The following is a 21042-nucleotide window of genomic DNA, read 5'->3' as shown; positions in this document are numbered from 1 at the left end:
GACACTGGAACGCGTTACCTAGGGAGGTGGTAGAATCTCCGTCCTTAGAAGTTTTTAAGGTCAGGCTTGACAAAGCCCTGGCTGGGATGATGTAATTGGGGATTGGTCCTGCTTTGAGCAGGGGGTTGGACTAGATGACCTCCTGAGGTCCCTTCCAACCCTGATATTCTATGATTCTATGATTCTGGAGTCATTGTGGATAGTTCTCTGAAATCATCCACTCAATGTGCAGTGGCAGTCAAAAAAATGAACAGAATGTTGGGACTCATCAAGAAAGGGATAGATAAGACAGAAAATGTCATATTGCCTCTATATAAATCCATGGTATGCCCACATCTTGAATATTGCATGCAGATGTGGTCGCCCCATCTCAAAAAAGATATATTGGACTTGGAAAATGTTCAGAAAAGGGAAACAAAAAATTATTAGGGGTATAGAACAGCTTCTGTATGAGGAGAGATTAATAAGACTGGGACTTTTCAACTTGGAAAATAGGCAACTAAGGCAGGATATGATAGAGGTCTATAAAATCATGAGTGGTATAGAGAAAGTAAATAAGGAAGTGTTGTTATTTACTCCTTCTCATAATACAAGAACAAAGGGCCGCCAAATGAAATTAATAGGTAGCAGGTTTAAAACAAACACAAGAAAGTATTTTTTCAAGCAATGCACTGTTAGCCTCTGGAACTCCTTGCCAGAGGGTGTTGTGAAGGCTAATACTATAACGGGGTTCAAAAGGGAGCTAGATAGATTTATGGAAGATAGGTCCATCAATGGCTATTAGCCAGGATGGGCAGGAACGGTGTCCCTAGCCTCTGTTTGCCAGAAGCTGGGATTGGGTGACAGGGCATGGATCACTTGATGATAACCTGTCTGTTCATTCCCTTTGGGGACCTGTCAGTGGCCACTGTCAGAGGACAGGATACTGGGCTTGATGGACCCTTGGTCTGACCCAGTATGGCCGTTCTTATGTTCATGTTCTTATGATGAAACCAGCAAGTATTATCCATCTGGGGAGTATGGGAAAGTACAAGGGGAGAAAGGAGACAGGGGGAGTCAGGGGAAGCAGAGGTCCATGAGAGGTGGGGTCTGGGTGGCAGAGATCATAGAGAGGATGTGTGGGAAGCAGAGATCAGAGAGGAGATGTGGGGGGAGCAGAAATCATAGAGAGGATGTGGGGGGAGCAGAGATAAGAGCGAGGGGATTGTGGGAGCAAAGGTCAGAGACAGGGAACTGGGGGAGCCAAGAACAGAGAGAGAGGGGATGGGTGAGCAGAGATCACAGAGAGAAGGGATGGGGAGCAAAGTTCATAGGGAGGAATCTGGGGGAAGCAGAGGAGAAAGAGGTTCTGGGGGCAGCAGAGAAGAAATGGGTGTGACAGGTTCCCCCGGGGTGCCACCTGGAATTGGGGTACCACTGAGTCCCCTGACCCACCAGCCTGGGCTCCCTCTCACACTGTGCTGCTGTGTCAAGCTGCAAAGCCCTCCAGCCTGCACTTTCACCAGCATTCACACAGGTAGGGACACACCCAGCTGCAGTTACATGCAGGCTCTATAACCACCAGCTTCCGAGCCTGGGACCCCAGAGCAGTACCATCCTGCCCTGGTCAAATCTGGCCAGTATATGGGTTTAATACCCGGTCCGCCTCTCCCTCAATGTGAAGAAAACAATGCACACTTGTGGTAACCAAGCAAAGATTTTCCCCAAGCACTCCAGTCAAAGCTCACTGCTTTGGATTAAAACATAAAACAAATTTATTAACTACAAAAAAAATAGATTTTAAGTGATTATAAGGGATAGCAAACAGATCAAAGCAGATTACCTAGCAAATAAACAAAAAATGCAAACTAAACTTAATATACTAAATAGATTGGCTATGAATAGCAGATTCTCACCCTAATTGATGGTACGAGCAGGCTACAGATTCTTAAGGCACACGCTGCATTAGCTTTACAACTTGGGTTTCTCAGGTCTTCATGCGTAGGCTAGAAATCCCTTTAGCATGGGCGCAGCACTTCCCCCAGTTCAGTCTTTGTTCCTCAGGTGTTTCCAGGAGTCTTCTTGTATGGGGAGTGAAAAACCCTGATGATGTCACTCCCCTGCCTTATATAGCTTTTGCATATAAGCTTGGATCCCAGACCAATCTGTGGAAAAATACTGACATCCCAAGATGGAATCCAGCGTCATGTGGCCTGGTCACATATCCTTGTAGAGTCATAGCAGCCATCACTCACAGGTTGTCTGTGGAGTTCTCAGGAAGGCTCACCAGGTGGGAGATAAGCTTCTCCTAAAGCCTTTTGTTCTCCCTAATGGCTCATTGCCCTGAATAGGCCCTTTCCAACCAGCTATCTAGACTGAAAGCATCTTGTCTAGTGGGCATTACACAGGTGTAACTACATTTGAAATACAAATACATATTCAATATTCATAACTTTAGATACAAAAATAATACATGCATACAAATACGATAATCATATTCAGCAAATCAAAACTTTTCCAATGATATGTCACATGATTTATCTTGTACAAACTGCATCATAATTATGTCATAATCATATCATAATAATATCACTCTGAAGAATATGGGGTGCAGTGCCACAATGGGGTCTGGGGGATCAGAGATTAGAGAGGAGGTCTGAGGGAAGCAAAGAAAGAGGGGTCAGGGGAGCAGAGAACAGAGGGGGGTGGTATCTGGGAAGAAAAGAAATCAGAAAGGGACTTGGGGGAGCAGAAATCAGAGGGTGAGAGAAGTTCTGGAGTGGGGAAGCAGGGATCAGAGAGAGGGTGTGGGGGGAGCAGGAATCAGTAGAGAATCTGAACTAAATTCACGGCTGGCTTTAGCAGGCATAACACCATTACTGTGAATGAGGTTGCACGTGTTTACCCAGCAGTGTGCTGTGCTTCTCTCTGGGGTAAGGGCCTGTAGGAGAGTCTGCTTGGGGGCCAAGGGAAGAAAGATCAAGGAGTTTGGGGTTTGTTGGGAGAAGAGTCCAGGCGGGGGATGTCAGTGCAGGGATTCTCCATCTGAACTGAGTTTCAATCCCCAGCCACATGAGCTAGGCTGTGCATGTAAAACACACTGCCTTTTGCCTGCAAACTTTATGTCCTTCAAGTAGAGCTTGAAGCAATCACAGTGGGGTTCCCAGTGGCGGCTCAGGCAGGGAGCAAATGGAATTTATTATTCAGGCACCCATCTGGCGCTGTCTCACAGGTGATGCTCTGAGAGAAACAGGTGTGAAATGGACTGGGAGGGCTGGGAGACTCACAAGGGACCAACAGGATGATCCTCAAGCCCCAAAGCTCCCAAGGCTGCTCAGATTCAGAAACTGGGGGAATCACTGGGCTGGGCCCCTCTGTTCACTATGGGGAGACTGATATTTTGTGAGGACTGGGACCAGAAAAGTGAAGGGTTTTAGCCCTGGGTGCATCTAGGACAGCATTTCTCAAATGCGGCCATCATGGCCGCATTTGGCCACAACAACTTCCTAAGCGGTGATGTGGAGTAGGGAACGCATTGGCTCCTCCCCCTCCCTCCCTGTTTCTCCTGGATGCACTGCTCTGCATGTCTCCAGAGGCAGGTGGGGCACAACACTGAAGGAGAAAGTGAGTTCTCTAACTGGGGAGGGACGGGGGCTTCGTGGACTTCAGCCCTGAGGTGGTTGGGCAGTGGGGACTTAGGGAACCTGGCTGCAGACCAGGGCTCCATCCATGGGGCTTCAGGCCCCAATCCCCAGCCCTGGCCACTGACCCTAGGTGCCAACCCTGGGGTTCCAGTGGCTGGCAGCCCTGGGTGAAGATCCCCAGCTGCAACTGCTGGCCCTGGGTGCAGATCCCCGGCACTGGTCTTGGGGTCTGGCAGGTGCTGGCTCTGGATACAGATCCCAAATGCCAGCCCCCAACGCTGGCGGCAGCCGACCCCTGGCTGCACACTCTAACCCCCAGACCTGGCCACTACCCCCGGGCACTGCTCCTGGATGTCAACTGTGGGTTCTGGCAGATGCTGGCCATGGACTCTGATCCCCAACCCCAGGTGCAGATCCCCAGCCCCAGTCACGCAGCAGCAGGTGTCAGCCCAAGGCTCCTGTGGGTGCTGGCCCAGGACATTGACTCCTAGCCCTGGCTGGGCAGCATCAGGCGTGGACCCGAAGGCGTGGACCAGGACTGGGTGCTGGCTCCAGATGCTGACCCCCAGCTGCATGGCAGCGGGTGCTGATCCCCAGCCCTGGGCGCAAATCCTCAGCCCTGGCCACACAGCTGCAGGCATCGATACTAGGCTCCAGGGGGTGCTGGCCCAGGGCACTGACCTCCAACCCCAGGTGCTGACCCACACACCCAATCACGCGATGGCGGGGCCCCCCATACATTGCCCCTTGCCTCTGCTGCCTCACCCACCCCTCCATCCATCTTCCTTGGCCACTGCTGCCTCACCCCCCATTTCTCCATCCAAGTCTTAACTTGCCAGGCCTTGCTGTGAAAAGTGATATTAACAAACATACAAATATCATTTTTCACAGTATTATTTTTATTTCTGAGTATGGAAAAAAAACCCTACATAAATAAATTACAATGATTTGGGTGTGTGTCCATGCATAGCTTTTTTTTTTTCCGAAAGTTATTTAAGTATTTTAGGAAAAAGTGTCAGTGCGGCCACGAGCAAGAGTTGGTGGCTGCACTCTGAGGCCACCAAAATTTTTTGAGAACCCCTGATCTAGGAAGAGTGCACACAGCTGTCCCCGTGCTGCCTCTGCCTTGGGAATCACAGCCTTAAACACATCCCCACAGCTTCGCCAATGCTGCTGCAGGGCCTGATATGGCAGCCCTGTTAAGTGGATACATACTTGGTTAAAAAAGGCAAACAAAGAGTAACTATTAATGGAATGATGTCAGATTGGAGGGATGTCCCAAGTGGGGGTCCAAGAGGTCCCAACTCTGGGTCCAGAGTTCTTCAACATTTTTATTAATGACCTGGATGTAGGTATAGAGTGCATACTGATCAAATTTGCACATGACGCAAAGCTGGAGGATACCAATACTTGCTAATACTTTGTAGGATAGGGCTAAAATTCAGCAAATCTTGACAAATTGGAGAACTGGACTATAGACAACAAAATGAAATTCAGCAAAGACACATGTAAGGTGCTACATTTAGGGGAAAAAACCAAATGCACAAATACAGAATGGGGCTTGGCAGCAGCACTGTTGAGAAGGATCTGGGAGTTGTGATGCGGTTGCAAAAACAGCAAATGCAATTTTCAGTTGTATTAACAGAGGCATATCATGCAAGTTACAGGAGTGATAGTGCCACTCTACTCAATGCTGGTTAGGCCTCAGCTGGAGTACTGTGTCCAACTTTGGTCGCCAATATATAGAAAGGATGTAGAGAAACTGGAAAGGATCCAAAGGAGAGTGACAAAGATGATCAGAGGGATGGAACACAAGCCATATGAGCAAAGGCTGAAGAAACTGGGTATGTTCAGTTTGGAAAAGAGGAGATTGAGGGGGAATATAATAGCGGCCTTCAAATACTAGAAAGGCTGCCATTAAAAAGGTGGAGAAAAGTTGGTCTCTTTTACCACAGAGGGCAGGACAAGAGACAATGGGTTCGAACTACAGCCTAGCAGATATAGATTAAATCTGAGGAAAAACTTCCTAGCTGTAAGCACAGTAGGACCATGGAACAGATGCCTAGGGAGGTCATAGAAGCTTATTCGCTGAAAGTTTTCAAAAGACTGGATAGCCATCTGTCTTGGATGGTTCAGACACAATAAATCCTGCATCTTGGTACGGGGTTAGCCTAAACGTCTATAATTCCCTCACACAGCTGTGCCAGTGCTGCTGCAGACCCAGCTTGTCCTGTCCTCTATGCAAAGTTTTGGGTGGATGGCCTGGGGCATCTGTAGGAAATGTTCCACTAGGCACTGACCTGCTGGAGGAGTCCAACGGGGTATGCTGCAGTCGCATTCAGTATTCAACCATGCATTAGTTTCCATTCAGTGTTGTCTAGTCTCTCTTCCCTTCCTTTCTGAGGCCTCTTGGAGAGGAGGTGAGATCCTGTGGGCTTTGCTGTGAGCAATATCATGGTGACACACAGTTCTGTAGCTCTATAGCTCCTTCTTGGCACCTCCATGGGGTTGTGTGGCCCTCATCGCCATGGTATATGAGAGATTAACAGAGATGTCACCTGTGTGAGACGTGCAAATTGTCTATAAGAGTTTAGCACCTGCACAGAGAGCAACGAGCTCAAATGGACTGCAGGGAAGGTTGGAGTGGTGCAGGGGGAATGAGGAAATGCTCCAAAGAGCTGCCAAAATGTTGACCTCTTCTGCCATCAAAGTGCTTCACCCTCCTACCCTAAGTGTGGGTCTCGGGCCCATCATCACTAATCCTGTCCAACATCGTAGCTGCTTCCGCTTGGCAGGAAATGATGCCTCTTGCTCTGCAACGAGGATCCAGCCATGGGGACTGTGCCTTGGTCTCCTCCAGGCTGGACTATGATAACTCACTGTGCTGTAGCTGGGCCTACATATGGAAACCACGCTGAATCTCCAGTTTGTGCAGAAGGCAGAGCCCATCTCCTTAGCTAAGGAAGGGAAGCACAGGACTCTTCACACCAGGGTTCCTTGCTCTCCAGTGGATCAACATCTGCTTTCAGTGCCAATTCAAGGCCATGGACTTGAATGGCCAGGGACCAGCTGCATCAGAGACCTCCTCTCCATCCTGATCTCACCGAGACAGCTGTTCTCCCTTGGAACAATGCAGTTGACAGTGCCCAATGTGGAGTCCTTGGTGAGGCTTTCTCCACTGAGTTGTTCAACTGCTGAATAAGCACACAGAGGAAGACCACGCCAAAGCCTGTCATTATTCCTAGTGTGTTGCAAGACTCTCCTCTTTGTAAAGCCACACTGTGTTATACCAATGAAATAAAAACCAGCAGGATCTTATTAAAGGGGATAAGACAAAATGTCACATTTATTGTGAATACAAAAAGAATCGTAGTAGGCAGTCAGTTATAGCTATAACATTTCATTCAGTTTCACATTCAGTCACACGTTCGTTCATACACACACACAGGTTCTGCAGCTGCTGTATAGTTACCAGTCCTGAATATAGCTTGAGTTTGTGGCTTGGGTTCATAGCTTGTGGCGGCTAGCTGGCCAGGAAAGCCAGGCACAAGGAAGAGCCGGGTCTCTGTTGGACATGCACCGAAGCCCTTCCATGTTGGCAGCAGAATGTTACCCTCCAAAGTCTTCCATCTCACCCATCCTTTTTGTAGGCTTTAGTTTGAATCCAGAGTCTATAGGTCTTGCTGTGTCACGCTGCCTCTGGGTTCGGTGTGATTGATCACCCGTCAATTACAGACATGACTTTCAGCCTAGGACCTGGCTTTAATGTTTCTTCAATTGCACTTTTGTTCTTTTCTTTTGAGGGTGGACTCCTCTTACTTTGTCAGAGCTGTTGTCTGCATCTTCAACTGTTGGGTGTTTACACCACTTTATTTCATCAGGACAGGCTGGGGCTGGAGGTTGATTCCACCATCCATACATACCTCATTCACACATCTGAACTAAACTAATAAGATTACAGCAGGGTTTTGCAAAAATGAAGGTTGCAGCAAGCTTTTACAAAATGGAGTGAGCATTTTAAAATGGAGTTTGGGACAAGTTAAAATGGAGTTTGAGTTACAGTATGAACAAGTGTAAGGAATGGCAAACAGTGAACAGAAGTTACAATATAGACAAGTATAATGTATGACAGACAGTGAGCAGAAGTTACAATGTTGTAACAGTGCAAGTTTCAGCGATTTAAGCAGCAATTGGATTGAAAGTGAAACTCAATTAGCCAGTTATTGGGGTAACCAGCTTTATGAATGAATGTTGTTTCATTCATAAAACTTTGCTTATGAAGTTATATTAATAAAGTGACCAATCAAAAACAATTTCATTGATCAGTTCTACAACTGCAGCAATCTCAATGACAGCAATTACAACCCAGAACACAGGGAGCAAAAGCCATGACCCATGCAGAAGCAAGGAGCAGAGTCTACTATGGACATCTCTGAACTGCACACTAATGGGTATCCTTGTAGTATCATACACAGATCTCCTGGATTGAGCATGTAGCCCAAGTTTATTTATTTACCAGCTCTCAAAATAGGGACCCCAGACAAGGATACAGAGGTGTTTGAGGTCTTGAGGTGTGGGGTGGTCTGATTCCTAATGCAATGTCTGCTTTGTAATCAGTGGCAATAATTTGCCAAGGAACCCTTGAGGTGATAACCTTGGGGTGATTCAGCCATGGAAGACAGGCAGTGGAGAGACACATTAGGGACCTGCCTCTTTCCCATTCTAACCAAAACTGGTCTGCAGCTTATTGGTCCATTCTTCTGCATACACAACTGATTGGTCCATCCATTCCCTTGCAGCCCCAGCTGCCAGATCCTACCCACCCCAGCACTCAGCCCTGGGAAGGGGGGTCCCTCAGGGAGACACTGACTGATGGCTGTTTGACAAAAAGCCCTGGCTGGGATGATTTAATTGGGGATTGGTCCTGCTTTGAGCAGGGGGTTGGACTAGATGACCTCCTGAGGTCCATTCTTCTGCATACACAACTGATTGGCCCATCCATTCCCTTGCAGCCCCAGCTGCCAGATCCTACCCACCCCAGCACTCAGCCCTGGGAAGGGGGGTCCCTCAGGGAGACACTGACTGATGGCTGTTTGACAAAAAGCCCTGGCTGGGATGATTTAATTGGGGATTGGTCCTGCTTTGAGCAGGGAGTTGGACTAGATGACCTCCTGAGGTCCCTTCCAACCCTGATATTCTATGATTCTATGATTCTATGATTCTTTGTCAAGCCTGACCTTAAAAACTTCTAAGGAAGGAGATTCTACCACCTCCCTAGGTAACGCATTCCAGTGTTTCACCACCCTCCTAGTGAAAAAGTTTTTCCTAATATCCAACCTAAACCTCCCCCACTGCAACTTGAGACCATTACTCCTTGTCCTGTCCTCTTCTACCACTGAGAATAGTCTAGAACCATCCTCTCTGGAACCACCTCTCAGGTAGTTGAAAGCAGCTATCAAATCCCCCCTCGTTCTTCTCTTCTGCAGACTAAACAATCCCAGCTCCCTCAGCCTCTCCTCATAAGTCATGTGTTCCAGACCCCTAATCATTTTTGTTGCCCTTTGCTGGACTCTCTCCAATTTATCCACATCCTTCTTGTAGTGTGGGGCCCAAAACTGGACACAGTACTCCAGATGAGGCCTCACCAATGTCGAATAGAGGGGAACGATCACGTCCCTCGATCTGCTCGCTATGCCCCTACTTATACATCCCAAAATGCCATTGGCCTTCTTGGCAACAAGGGCTCACTGCTGACTCATATCCAGCTTCTCGTCCACTGTCACCCCTAGGTCCTTTTCCTCAGAACTGCTGCCTAGCCATTTGGTCCCTAGTCTGTAGCGGTGCATTGGGTTCTTCCGTCCTAAGTGCAGGACGCTGCACTTATCCTTATTGAACCTCATCAGATTTCTTTTGGCCCAATCCTCCATCATTCACCTTGGCATCCCCAAACAGGGAATTTGGCAAGGACCCAGAACACTCTAGCTGGTTTATTATTAACCTGGTCTTAAATGGGTTCTGGAGCTTTGAATTTCAGTGAGGTCTGAGACATCTCGAGCTTGGGCTGATTGACAAGGACTGTAATGATACTGAACTAGGTTTTGGATCAGAACCAGAGCATGCTTTCTTGTGGACTTTTGAGCCTTGCCAGAATACAGCAATGCATGGAAATGAAACATATGGGGGAATAAATCAGATATTTCATAACCTTCCTAAAAGGTCAGTAACAGAGACAGGTAGCGGGTTTAGAAGCAAGGGTGGGGTGGAATTGTGACATTATTGACATAAACTGTAACCGTATAGATCATTGTTGCAACCACTGTTATATATTTGCAGCAAATATTGTACAAAGGCTGTCATGTGAGGTGTCTAAGACATGGTTATGATTTGCTGGTTATGATTATGCTATCTGTATGCATGTATCATTTTTGTATGTAAAGTTATAAATATTGGCTCTATATTGTCTGTATTTCAAACTTGTGCTATGCTTCTGGGTGACCCCCCAGACCAGTTAACATCAGCACTGCCTAGCCTGCTTGATGGCCCATTAAGGACCATCAGCTATACAACTGACACATTGAGAGAAGGCAGATACACCTTGTGACTCAGCAAGGCATGCAGGGACATGCCTATGGACAGAACTCTAAGGTTTTTCCATGCCATGTGCTGGGTAGCTTGTGGTTGGAACAAAGAAAGCACAAGCCACATGGCAAGAGACTTTGAAAGGCAGCTGCATCTCCTCCACCTTGTCTTCAGTCCTGCTTCTGATCTCCGGAGGAACTTTGCTACAAACTGAAGCTCTGAACACAGGACTGAATGACCTGTCCCAGCTGTGGTTGTACTCCAGAGACTTGATTTGAACCTGCAGTTTATTCCATCACTGCTAGAAGCCTGAACCAAGAACTTTGCCATTACTGTATGTAATTGATTCCATTTAACCAATTCTAGCTAGCATCTATATTTCTTTCCTTTTATGAATAAAACTTTAGATTTTAGATTCTAAAGGATTGGCAACAGCGTGATTTGTGGGTAAGATCTGACTTGTATATTAACCTGGGTCTGAGGCTTGGTCCTTTGGGATCGGGCAAACCTTTTTTCTTTTACTGGGGTATTGGTTTTCATAACCATTCATCCCCATAACGAGTGGCTGCTGGTGGTGATACTGGGAAACTGGAGTGTCTGCAGGAATTGCTTGTGTGACTTATGGTTAACCAGTGGGGTAAAACCAAAGTCTTCTCTGTTTGGCTGGTTTGGTTTGCCTTAATAGTAAAGGAACTCCAGCTTTGGGCTGTAACTGCCCTGCTCTAAGCAATTTGTCCTGAACTGATACTCTCAGTTGTGTCCTGCCAGAGGCAGCATCATTACAGGGGTGTCTTATTTTTTTCTGGGTGGGCTGTCTCTTCCCTGCCTCTAAAGTTTCCTTTTCTAAATAAAAGTTAGAGGGGTGATTGTGAGGTTTTTATATTTAGGGCCCAATTCTCCATTGCTTTACACCTTGTGTACATCTGTGCAGTGTGATTGGAAATGATCTCAACATTTTATACCAGCTTAGCACAGGCATGAATGATGACACAATAATGCAAGGCAGAGAAGACCCTCCCCTGTAGTATTTTGCTTATGGAACACTATGCTAGTACAGAAATCTCTCTTTTTAAATAGTCACTGTAAGGTCAAGTTTGGCCCAGAATTAGTCTTTGTAAACTAGTTTTCATAGACCAAAACACCCATTGAAATGGGTCCAAATGCAGAGGTAATATTTAAATGTTAAACAGCCCTAAAGTTAAACTTCCCCAGCAGCACTGCCAATCCAAAAGCTGGTATACTGGACTCTTGCAGGTAGAATTGACTAGAACAGTGGTTCTCAACCCAGGGCCTGTGGGGCACTTGTGGCGCAATCAGCACACAGCTCCAGCCCATGTGACATCCTCAGGGCCATACAGGCAGCGATGAGCTGCCAAAATCTTAACAACCGGCTCCTATAAAAAGTTCTGATAGAAGGGATGTGCCACAGTATGTATTTTTTGTACCAACAGGGTCACCATACGTCCGTATTTTCCATACCATACGTCCGTATTTTTAAAATTTAAAAATTCTTCCCAGACGGCGATTTAAGAACCAAAAAGCCTGACCTGTCTGGGAAAATACGGCTGTATGTTAACCCTGCCTAAAGTTCTTTTTTTAAAAGATGGGCCTGAACTAGAAACAAGCTCCGTTTCACATGTGTGGGTCCCCGCCACTCCCTGGGGCTGTGCTAGGGTGACCAGATGTCCCGATTTTATAGGGACAGTCCCGATTTTGGGGTCTTTTTCTTATATAGGGTCCTATTACCCCCCCACCCCGTCCTGATTTTTCACACTTGCTGTCTGATCACCCTAGGGTGTGCACATGTGTTGGTCCCTGCTGCTCCCTACCCCCCTCATTGAAGCAGGTGTGCAGGGTTACTGCCCTGGGAACTGCAGGGCACCAGTGGATGTGGGGTGGGATCAGCAGGGGGTGGCTGGAGACAGGGGCTGGCTGCAGGCAGGGAGTGCGGGGGTGGCTGGAGGCAGGGGCTGGCTGCAGGCAGGGTGGTGGGTACTCATGGGGAGAGCGGCTCGGAGCAGCCCGAGCAGCAGGACGCAGCCCAGGCCCAGCTGAGCAGCCAGGGACCCACCAGGCAGCAGCAGGAGCCCCAGGGCCAGGGGTCGGGGAGCAGCCGGAGCAGCAACAGGGCTCGTGCCCAGGGCCAGGCGGCAGCCCACATGGCTCCCGCAGCGCAGCGCCCCCGGCGGCCGGAGGAGGAATTGCATCACTTCCGGGCCGGAGCCCATCAAAGCCTCAGCGCCCCCTGCAGGGAAGCAGGTTAACAACCGGTTCTAACACTGCTTCAAAATTTAACACCTGGCACGTGCGAACCGGTGCGAACCGGCTCCAGCTCACCACTGCATACAGGTAGTATACATATTGTGTGGATGAGGCCCATATAACATATAGATGCATATGTAGCCCACAGTGGTAAACAGGTTGAGAACCATTGGACTAGAAACTGACTTACTACATAAATGAAACTGACCACTTTATTTTCATTGTCCCAATCAGAGAATGCAAAGGATAAACTAATAGAATTAATGGTGAAAAGTCCATGACATTTGTAATGACTTACGGGGTAATAAAGATAAAGAAATCTAGGTGCCCAGCAGATGTAAATCTGCATAAATGCATCAATTTATTCCATCACTGACTTCAATTGAGTGGTGCCCAGGGTTGTTTTTTTAGCTTGGCAGTACCCATGTAACAAACTGCTTCGATGGAGACACAGAACAACAGGTTTGTGTTGCTCAAGGTTTTTCATCTAGGCTAACTTTTTCAGTGCTTCAGTCCACCCATAGATGTAGAACTAGAAGAGGCCTGATCTTCTGGTTCTGAAGTCAATGGAAGCCTGGGGGCTCAGCACCTCTGCTAATCAGGCAGGTGTCGAAACCTGGATTTGCATACTTGACCTTAGGCCCTTGGCTCTCCATCAGAGCGGCTCACCCCTCTCTTTCCTTTCCACACATCTGCTGTGGCAGTGAGAAAACCTGTGGGGTGCACACTTTGTGCACTGAAGCTGGAGTTCAAAGGGAGCCTTTCCTGTGCGGTTGCTAAGAGGAACCTTCTTGTTGTAGCAACAGCAGCACAGTGTGAGCTGTGAATGCACAAAGGAAGCAGGTGGTGCCTGCGTAAACCTAAACCCCTCTTGCTAGCAAAAAGTTCCTCAAAGACGCCTGGCTTCCCTCATGCTGCAGGCTACTAACTCCTCTGTAAGTTTGGTGTCCTACTGCCTTTTCCTAGGCAGCTTGCAGCCGTGGTAGGGTGTGTGTCCAAGCCCCCTGTGGTCAGGACAGCAGAGAATGGGATCGCTGATTTGCCTTTGAGCTCTGGAGTTTGCATAGTTCTGTGGGTGTTGCTGTTTGACGTGACAGACACCTGGCAACGAACTGGTTATCACGGATGGCTGGCCTGCCAGTGAAGGGTGTCACCAGTTATCTCTGGAGCCCAGAGTCTCTCAGGAGCAGCAGCAGCAGCCTATGGGAGACGGCTTGGAATGAGCTAGTAGGATAGGGGCCAGGTACAGGTGGTGGATGGCTTGGTATTACAGGCCGTTCTCCTCAACCGTGAGTATCCAGGGCTGCAAACGGGGGTAGGGGACCATGAACCATCTCTCTTTGTCTCTCACATTAAATTAAGTGCTGGCAAAGGGTGCCAGACTGACAGCTCTGGGAGTGCATTCTTCTCATTAGCAACAGCACAGACGCAGCCCAGGCGATGCACACTAACCCCTTCTGCGCCATGCAATCACATGGCAGCCCTAATCTAATGGAGAGACCATTTCAGAACAGGAGACCTCCCATCCCCATGACCCATTCAGTTCTTAGCCTCGCTGCTAGCAAAGGGGGCAGGTAGCTCTTGCCATTGTAGGGCCCCTCACAGCTGTGAGGAGACAGGGCTTAATTGTAATGAAGAGCAAGAGGATTGTTTGCCGAGCCTGCTGGACACAGGCAGACCCTGGGATCCTCTCTGCTCTCTAGCTCTCAGGCTGACTAGCGCTAGCTAGTGTCAGGGCCTCTGTAGCTCCTGGCCAGGACTCTGCAGCCACGGGTAGACTGCTGCCCATGCTGCAGTGCTGAACATGGCTTTTGTGAGCATTACATTTTGAAAGCTCATGTGTCAAGGTATCTTTCCACCAGAGGTGATACAACATGATCAGATGCAGCGTCAGATATAACCAATATGCTTTTATGGTTGTGGTCACCAGAGTGTCGTGGCGGGGAACAAATCATTGTGGATAATGGAGGTTCCAGCGAAGCAGGTATATTTTCAGAGTTAATGACTAGCAGTTGGGAAACATGACCCTGCTTTGTGTTACAGAGAATGTGAGATAACTGAATTAGCAATATTTGGGCTTGCACTGGATTTCTATCACTTGAGTTAAGAAAATCAATGTTTTAAAGGTTTCAGAGGAACAGCCGTGTTAGTCTGTATTCGCAAAAAGAAAAGGAGTACTTGTGGCACCTTAGAGACTAACCAATTTATTTGAGCATGAGCTTTCGTGAGCCACAGCTCACTTCATCAGATGTGTACCGTGGAAACTGCAGCAGACTTTATATACACACAGAGAATATGAAACAATACCTCCTCCCACCCCACTGTCCTGCTGGTAATAGCTTATCTAAAGTGATCAGCAGGTGGGCCATTTCCAGCACAAATCCAGGTTTTCTCACCCTCCACCCCCCCACACAAATTCACTCTCCTGCTGGTGCTAGCCCATCCAAAGTGACAACTCTTTACATAATCAAGTCGGGCTATTTCCTGCATAGATCCAGGTTTTCTCACTTCCCCCCCACCCCCATACACACACATGACTTAGCCACTCCCAGTCTCTATTTAAGCCTAAATTACCTGCACATCCACCAATGTGATATATGCCATCATGTGCCAGCAATGCCCCTCTGCCATGTACATTGGTCAAACTGGACAGTCTCTACGTAAAAGAATAAATGGACACAAATCAGATGTCAAGAATTATAACATTCATAAACCAGTCGGAGAACACTTCAATCTCTCTGGTCACGCAATCACAGACATGAAGGTCGCTATCTTAAAACAAAAAAACTTCAAATCCAGACTCCAGCGAGAAACTGCTGAATTGGAATTCATTTGCGAATTGGATACTATTAATTTAGGCTTAAATAGAGACTGGGAGTGGCTAAGTCATTATGCAAGGTAGCCTGTTTCCTCTTGTTTTTTCCTACCCCCCCCCCCCCCCCAGATATTCTGGTTTAACTTGGATTTAAACTTGGAGAGTGGTCAGTTTAGATGAGCTATTACCAGCAGGAGAGTGAGTTTGTGTGTGTATGGGGGTGGGGGGGAAGTGAGAAAACCTGGATCTATGCAGGAAATAGCCCGACTTGATTATGTAAAGAGTTGTCACTTTGGATGGGCTAGCACCAGCAGGAGAGTGAATTTGTGTGGGGGGGTGGAGGGTGAGAAAACCTGGATTTGTGCTGGAAATGGCCCACCTGCTGATCACTTTAGATAAGCTATTACCAGCAGGACAGTGGGGTGGGAGGAGGTATTGTTTCATATTCTCTGTGTGTATATAAAGTCTGCTGCAGTTTCCATGGTACACATCTGATGAAGTGAGCTGTGGCTCACGAAAGCTCATGCTCAAATAAATTGGTTAGTCTCTAAGGTGCCACAAGTACTCCTTTTCTTTTTGCGAATGTTTTAAAGATTGCCGGGAGAGAACTTTGTTTGCACTGTGTCACCTCTGTTTGATTAGTTCAGCAATGTGTGGTGTTCACTGAAGTAGGATTTGTCCCTGATAATTAGGCACCAACGAATCGGATGTAAATCACTCATTTACATGAAGTATACAATGCAAAGTGTGCACAGTTCCATTTTGATGAAGTGAAGAGATGCAAAAGACTGTGTTGTCACCATGCCTCAGTGAGTCACAGCTGAGGATACGAGATTCAGGACAAACTGCTGAGAAATAGGGCAGACTCACCCCAAATTAGTGATTATTCTATTATTAGATATACCAAGCCTGAAACAAAAGTAAACTTCTGTCTTACCACACTAGTTAACTAGAAGTCAGAAATGCAGTCTCCTTAGGCATTCCAGCACACATTTCACCACCCAGACACTAGACTTTATGATGAATCATAGAAGATTAGGGTTGGAAGAGACCTAAGGAAGTAATCTAGTCCAACCCTCTGCGCAAAGCAGGACCAACCCCAACTAAATCACGCCAGCCAGGGCTTTGTCAAGCCAGGCCTTAAAAACATCTAAGGATGAGTGCTTATTGAAAACCAATTTCATGAGACAAAGAGTCCTTCTAATCCCAAGAGATCAGCCACGCAGCCAGGTCAATATATTGCTCAGATCTTACCTAACAATCATGCTGTTGCCAATCCTTTAGTATCTAATATATAAAGGTTTATTTATAAGAGAAAAGAAAGAGGAGAGAGTTAAAATGGTTAAGGAAATCAAATACATATAATCCTTGCAGAGTTCTTATATCAGGTTTGAAGCAGTGATGAATAAACTGCTGGCTTGTAAAGTCCTCAGTTCATTGATTGGAATACTCCTTTTAGTGTAAGTCTATAGTCCAGAGATCCGAGCAGGAAAGAGGCAAATGGAGATGCTTCCAGGGTCCTTTATATCTTCTCCCAGGTGGAGGGACTGCTCTCAGTCTTAGTTTGTGGAAAAGTACAGGCACAAGATGGAGTCCAGGGTCACATGCCCTTGCATTCTTTGATGACTCATAAGAGCAGCCATTACCACTGTGCCCTCTAAGCTGTGCGCATGTGCACGCGCACCCAGATCCTAAACCCCGGGCACATGGCGAAACACCGCACGCACAAAAATTTGCACAGAAGAAATTTTTTGCCCACACGGCCTGTCAAAAATTAGAGGGAACATTGGCCATTACCCATATTTTGGCTAAAGCATCTACAACGCACTCGGCAGGGATAAGCTTCTTCTATGGCCCATTTTGTCCTTTAATGGGCCATCTACTTGAATGGTCCATGTGCAATGTGCTGGCTAGACTGGATGTAAACTACCTTGTGGGTGTTACCCCAGAAGCAAACACATGAAATACTGGTACATAATCAATATTTATAACTTCAGATACAAAGATGATACATGCATATAAACAGGATAACCATATTTGATTGACTGTAACTTTTCCACTGATACCTTACATGAGATACTTTGTACAAGATTTGTTTCAATAATAGTGGCAATATTAATCATATAAATGGTCATATTTCAATCATACAGCATCATGTGTGTTCACCAAACATACCCACTACTTTAATAAGTGGGTGAAACAGTTTATCTCAGGTCTTAGGTGGCCCCGTCACTCTAGTAGCTGAGTCCCTCACAGTGCAGCAAGGATTTAGGAGCCCTGTTCTAGAGCTGGACCCACAGTGGGTAGGGTGGTCACCTTGGGTGGGGTGAACTGGGGTGAGGAGGCGAGCAGCAGCCAGGTGGGCACACCAGATGGACGGCAAGGAGATTAGCGGGGAGGCTAGGGATGGCCCTGGCCCTTAGGCACAGAGAGCAGACATGACATACCCAAGGTCACACATAAGACCCAGCTTTCCTGAGCCCAGTCCAGTGCCAATCATCTTGGCAAATTTGCACTGAAATGTCAAGGCTGCCTGAGAATTAGTGATTAGGCTGAAACATCTGGAGGCCTGAGAGAGACTGAATGTAACTGATCCCTCTGGAATTGTGCCAGAGTTAACGACTCATACCAATGCCTAAAGTGCCTTGTGTGATCTTCAGTGACCTTATAATAAATAAAGTGGGGGGATAGCTTCCTTTGATGGACACCCAGCCAGCCACCTGACCAAAAGAGCCAATGGGAAGGTAGAACTTTTTAAAGTTGGGAAAGAAACTTTCCCTTTGTCTGTTCTCTCTGGGCTGGAGGGTCAGAGTAGCCATGCCATAAGCCGCTAAGCCAGGTATGATTATAAGTCCTCAGATCAAGCCTAGAACTACTTATCTGAACTCCAATGTGTAAGTAGATCAGAATGTTAACTAGATGCAGTTAGGGTTATTTCTTATTGGCTTGTGGACTTCTCTGTGCTAACCCCAGATGCTTTTGTTTGTGTGTAACCTTTAAGCTGAACCCCCAAGAAAGCTATTTCGGGTGCTTGATTTTTGGAATTGCTCTTTTAAAATCTAGCAAAAGCCTAGGTTCCAGATGTATTTTCTTCCTTTTTGTTTTTAATAAAATTTACCTTTTTTAAGAACAGGATTGGATTTTTGGTGTCCTAAGAGGTTTGTGCATGTTGTTTGATTAGCTGGTAGCCACAGCTAATTTCCTTTGTTTCCTTTTTCAGCTCTTCCTGGGATGGGGGTGTAAGGGCTTGAGGGCACCTTACAGGGAGGAATTCCCAAGTGCTCCTTCCTGGGTTCAAAGGGGGTTTTGTTACATTTGGGTGATGGCAGCGTTTATCAAGCCAAGGTCAGAGAAAAGCTGTAACCTTGAGAGTTTAATACAAGCCTGGAGTGGCCAGTATTCATTTTTAAAATCCTTGCGGGCCCCACTTCTGCACTCGGAGTGACAGAGTTGGGATTCAGCCTTGACACAGCGGTCCTGGGCTGTGCTGTTCATCTCCTCTGAAAGATGAAGCATCGGAAAGACCAAACAGGGCCAAGTAAACAGCCAGACCAGATGAACTCTTAGGAAACACAGAGAATCTCTTCAGACAAGTGCCCTAAGTAAAGAGAGAAGGAGAGGAAGGATATAGGAGAGCTTCTGTTATGGTATCAGCCTGGCTTCCATGTTAGGGACCAGATCTGGAAATCAGCATCAATCCACAGAAGTCAGCAGAACTTTATGTCAATTTACATCAGCTGAGGATCTGGCCTCAATTCCCTCACCCGAGGTGTTCTGCATGGCACCGGCCCCACTTTCTGTAAGCTTTGCTCCATCCATGGTGACCTTCTAAACTCCTTCTTACAGCTTAACCAAGATAATGACGTCTCCCTCCCGCCCCCTGATGCTGTAGCTGAGATTCTGCCAGATAAGCAGATGCTCCTATATGAAAAGGCAGGCGGCCCAGCAGACAGTGACGTGGATGATGCAGACATGCTCAGAAGGTATGGGGAGCAGTGTTCCAGCTTGGGCTGGAAATCTCTTTGTCTCTGGTAGATGTGTCCTTAGGCACCTCCCCTGGTCCTCCTGCACCAGCTTCTTCCTCCTGCCTCCCACTGGTAGTCCATTGCTAGTGTCATTTTAGGAACATAGGGATTGGCTGACTGAACCAACCCCAAGGTCCATCTAGCCCAGTATCCTGTCTCTGTGGTGGCTTCAGAGGCAGGTGTGAGACCTCCACCTTGGGAAGCTAGGGAATAACCTGCTCTTATCAGAAGTTCCCTCCTAACCCCCAGCACTTTCTTTTTGTGAATATTTTGCCCCTGCTAGTAAGAGAATGATGGTCCTGACTGGAGCCAGTGACAGTGTGGGGAGTGGTGGGCAACCTTCCCTGTGATCCCTCCCTGAACCCATCCTGCAGTCCTGTGCCCCACACAGTTGGGCCAATGTCCTTCCATCCTGATATGTCTCACCGCTGAATCGTGTTGAATTGGGCCAGGCTGAGTAGTGGCTTCTTAATGCAGACACATCCCAAGGGCTCGCTGGAAGTCATTAGTAGACTCACTTCACTAGGACCACAAGTGAGATTGTACTCTGGCCCCAATGGTGCAAGAGCGCAGCATTAGCATGGGGCACACACATCCCAGCTCACTGGGCTTTGATTGGTTTTCTGGGGCACTTCCTGCCTCCCAGCTGACTCACAGGCCCAGCCAGGTAAAGTCAAACCATCTCTCACCACCTTCTGCTCAGCCCTCTCCCCTTCTCCTCCTGTGCTCCTCTGCCTCATTGGGCATAGGCTGCCCACTTCTGAGCTCGGTCTTCCTGGGGCAAGCCTGGCCAGCTGCTGGCCTGGTGGGACAGCACAGTGCATTAGGAATCACTTCACACCACAGAGGTCTGTCCATAATGTATTGCAGTGGGACCCAGCATGCCATTCAGCAGCGGGACCTAGTTCAGAAGGAGGTGAGCTGGTCAGGTTAGTCCATGGTAGGGGAAAGAACTAGAGGATATGGGGAGACAAAAGACAGGTGGTATTTAAGGACCCAACATCCTCTGCAAGGCAAAAGGCCCAGTTCCCCCCCCCACACACACACACACCTGCACCCTTCTCACAGCACCCTCATCGTGCCTGCCCCAATGGCCAGCTTCCAGCCTGCCTGACTTCTGGAAGCCCTCCTCCAGTATTGGGTTTCCATCTTGCCCAGTACAGTTGGCACAGGCTTCCCCAGCGCCTTGGGCAGGAGCGAACTGGTTGAGACCCCACCTTGACAGCACAGAGCTGATGCCTGGAGGCTGGGGCAAGCCACCAGAAGAAATGGCATGCCTTGACAGGGAGTACAGCTGTTTCTCCTTGTATTGCCTAGTGACTTGGGGCTGCTCCTGGATGCTCAGTTAGCTGTGGTGGCTGAGAGTTTGTTTGTTTTTCCATCTACCTTTGGCAAGAACCTAGGGACATCTCCACAGTCATCCAGGCCTTGTAAGTTCCAAACTGGGACCTGATCCAAGGTCCTTTGAAGTCAACAGAAAGACCCTCATTGACTCTGATAGGCATTGGATCAGGCCCTGGATCAGTGCTGTGGGCTACTGGCTGACTGCCAGACTAGCAGTGGCTCAGAGCAGGGGCATGTCACCCTTTGCTCCAAGATCTGCACTGGCTCCCAGGCAGCTTGAGGTGTTATTTTGGGCACCAGCAAACCAAACCGTCTTGAGACCTACCTGCTTCCTCCCTCAGGCAGGGAGTGACAAAGGGAAGGGACTTCACAAGTTATTTCTTGCTCAGATGGG

The 21042-nt window shown here is 47.7% G+C and overlaps 1 protein-coding gene across 1 annotated transcript in view; it reads left to right on the top strand.

Moving 5' to 3' along the window:
• LOC125644039 (coiled-coil domain-containing protein 33-like) overlaps window positions 1-21042 on the top strand; it is a 332624-nt gene that overhangs the window by 283434 nt on the left and 28148 nt on the right. The window contains exon 12 of the mRNA XM_075133319.1: window positions 19126-19262. Coding sequence (XP_074989420.1) covers window positions 19126-19262 — 137 coding nt within the window. The remainder of the gene's footprint in view (window positions 1-19125; window positions 19263-21042) is intronic.

The sequence above is a fragment of the Caretta caretta genome, chromosome 10 (assembly GCF_965140235.1).
Source record: "Caretta caretta isolate rCarCar2 chromosome 10, rCarCar1.hap1, whole genome shotgun sequence".
NCBI lineage: Eukaryota > Metazoa > Chordata > Testudines > Cheloniidae > Caretta > Caretta caretta.
The sequence above is the reverse complement of the archived record's forward strand: the minus strand, read 5'-3'. Positions and strand labels throughout refer to the sequence as shown.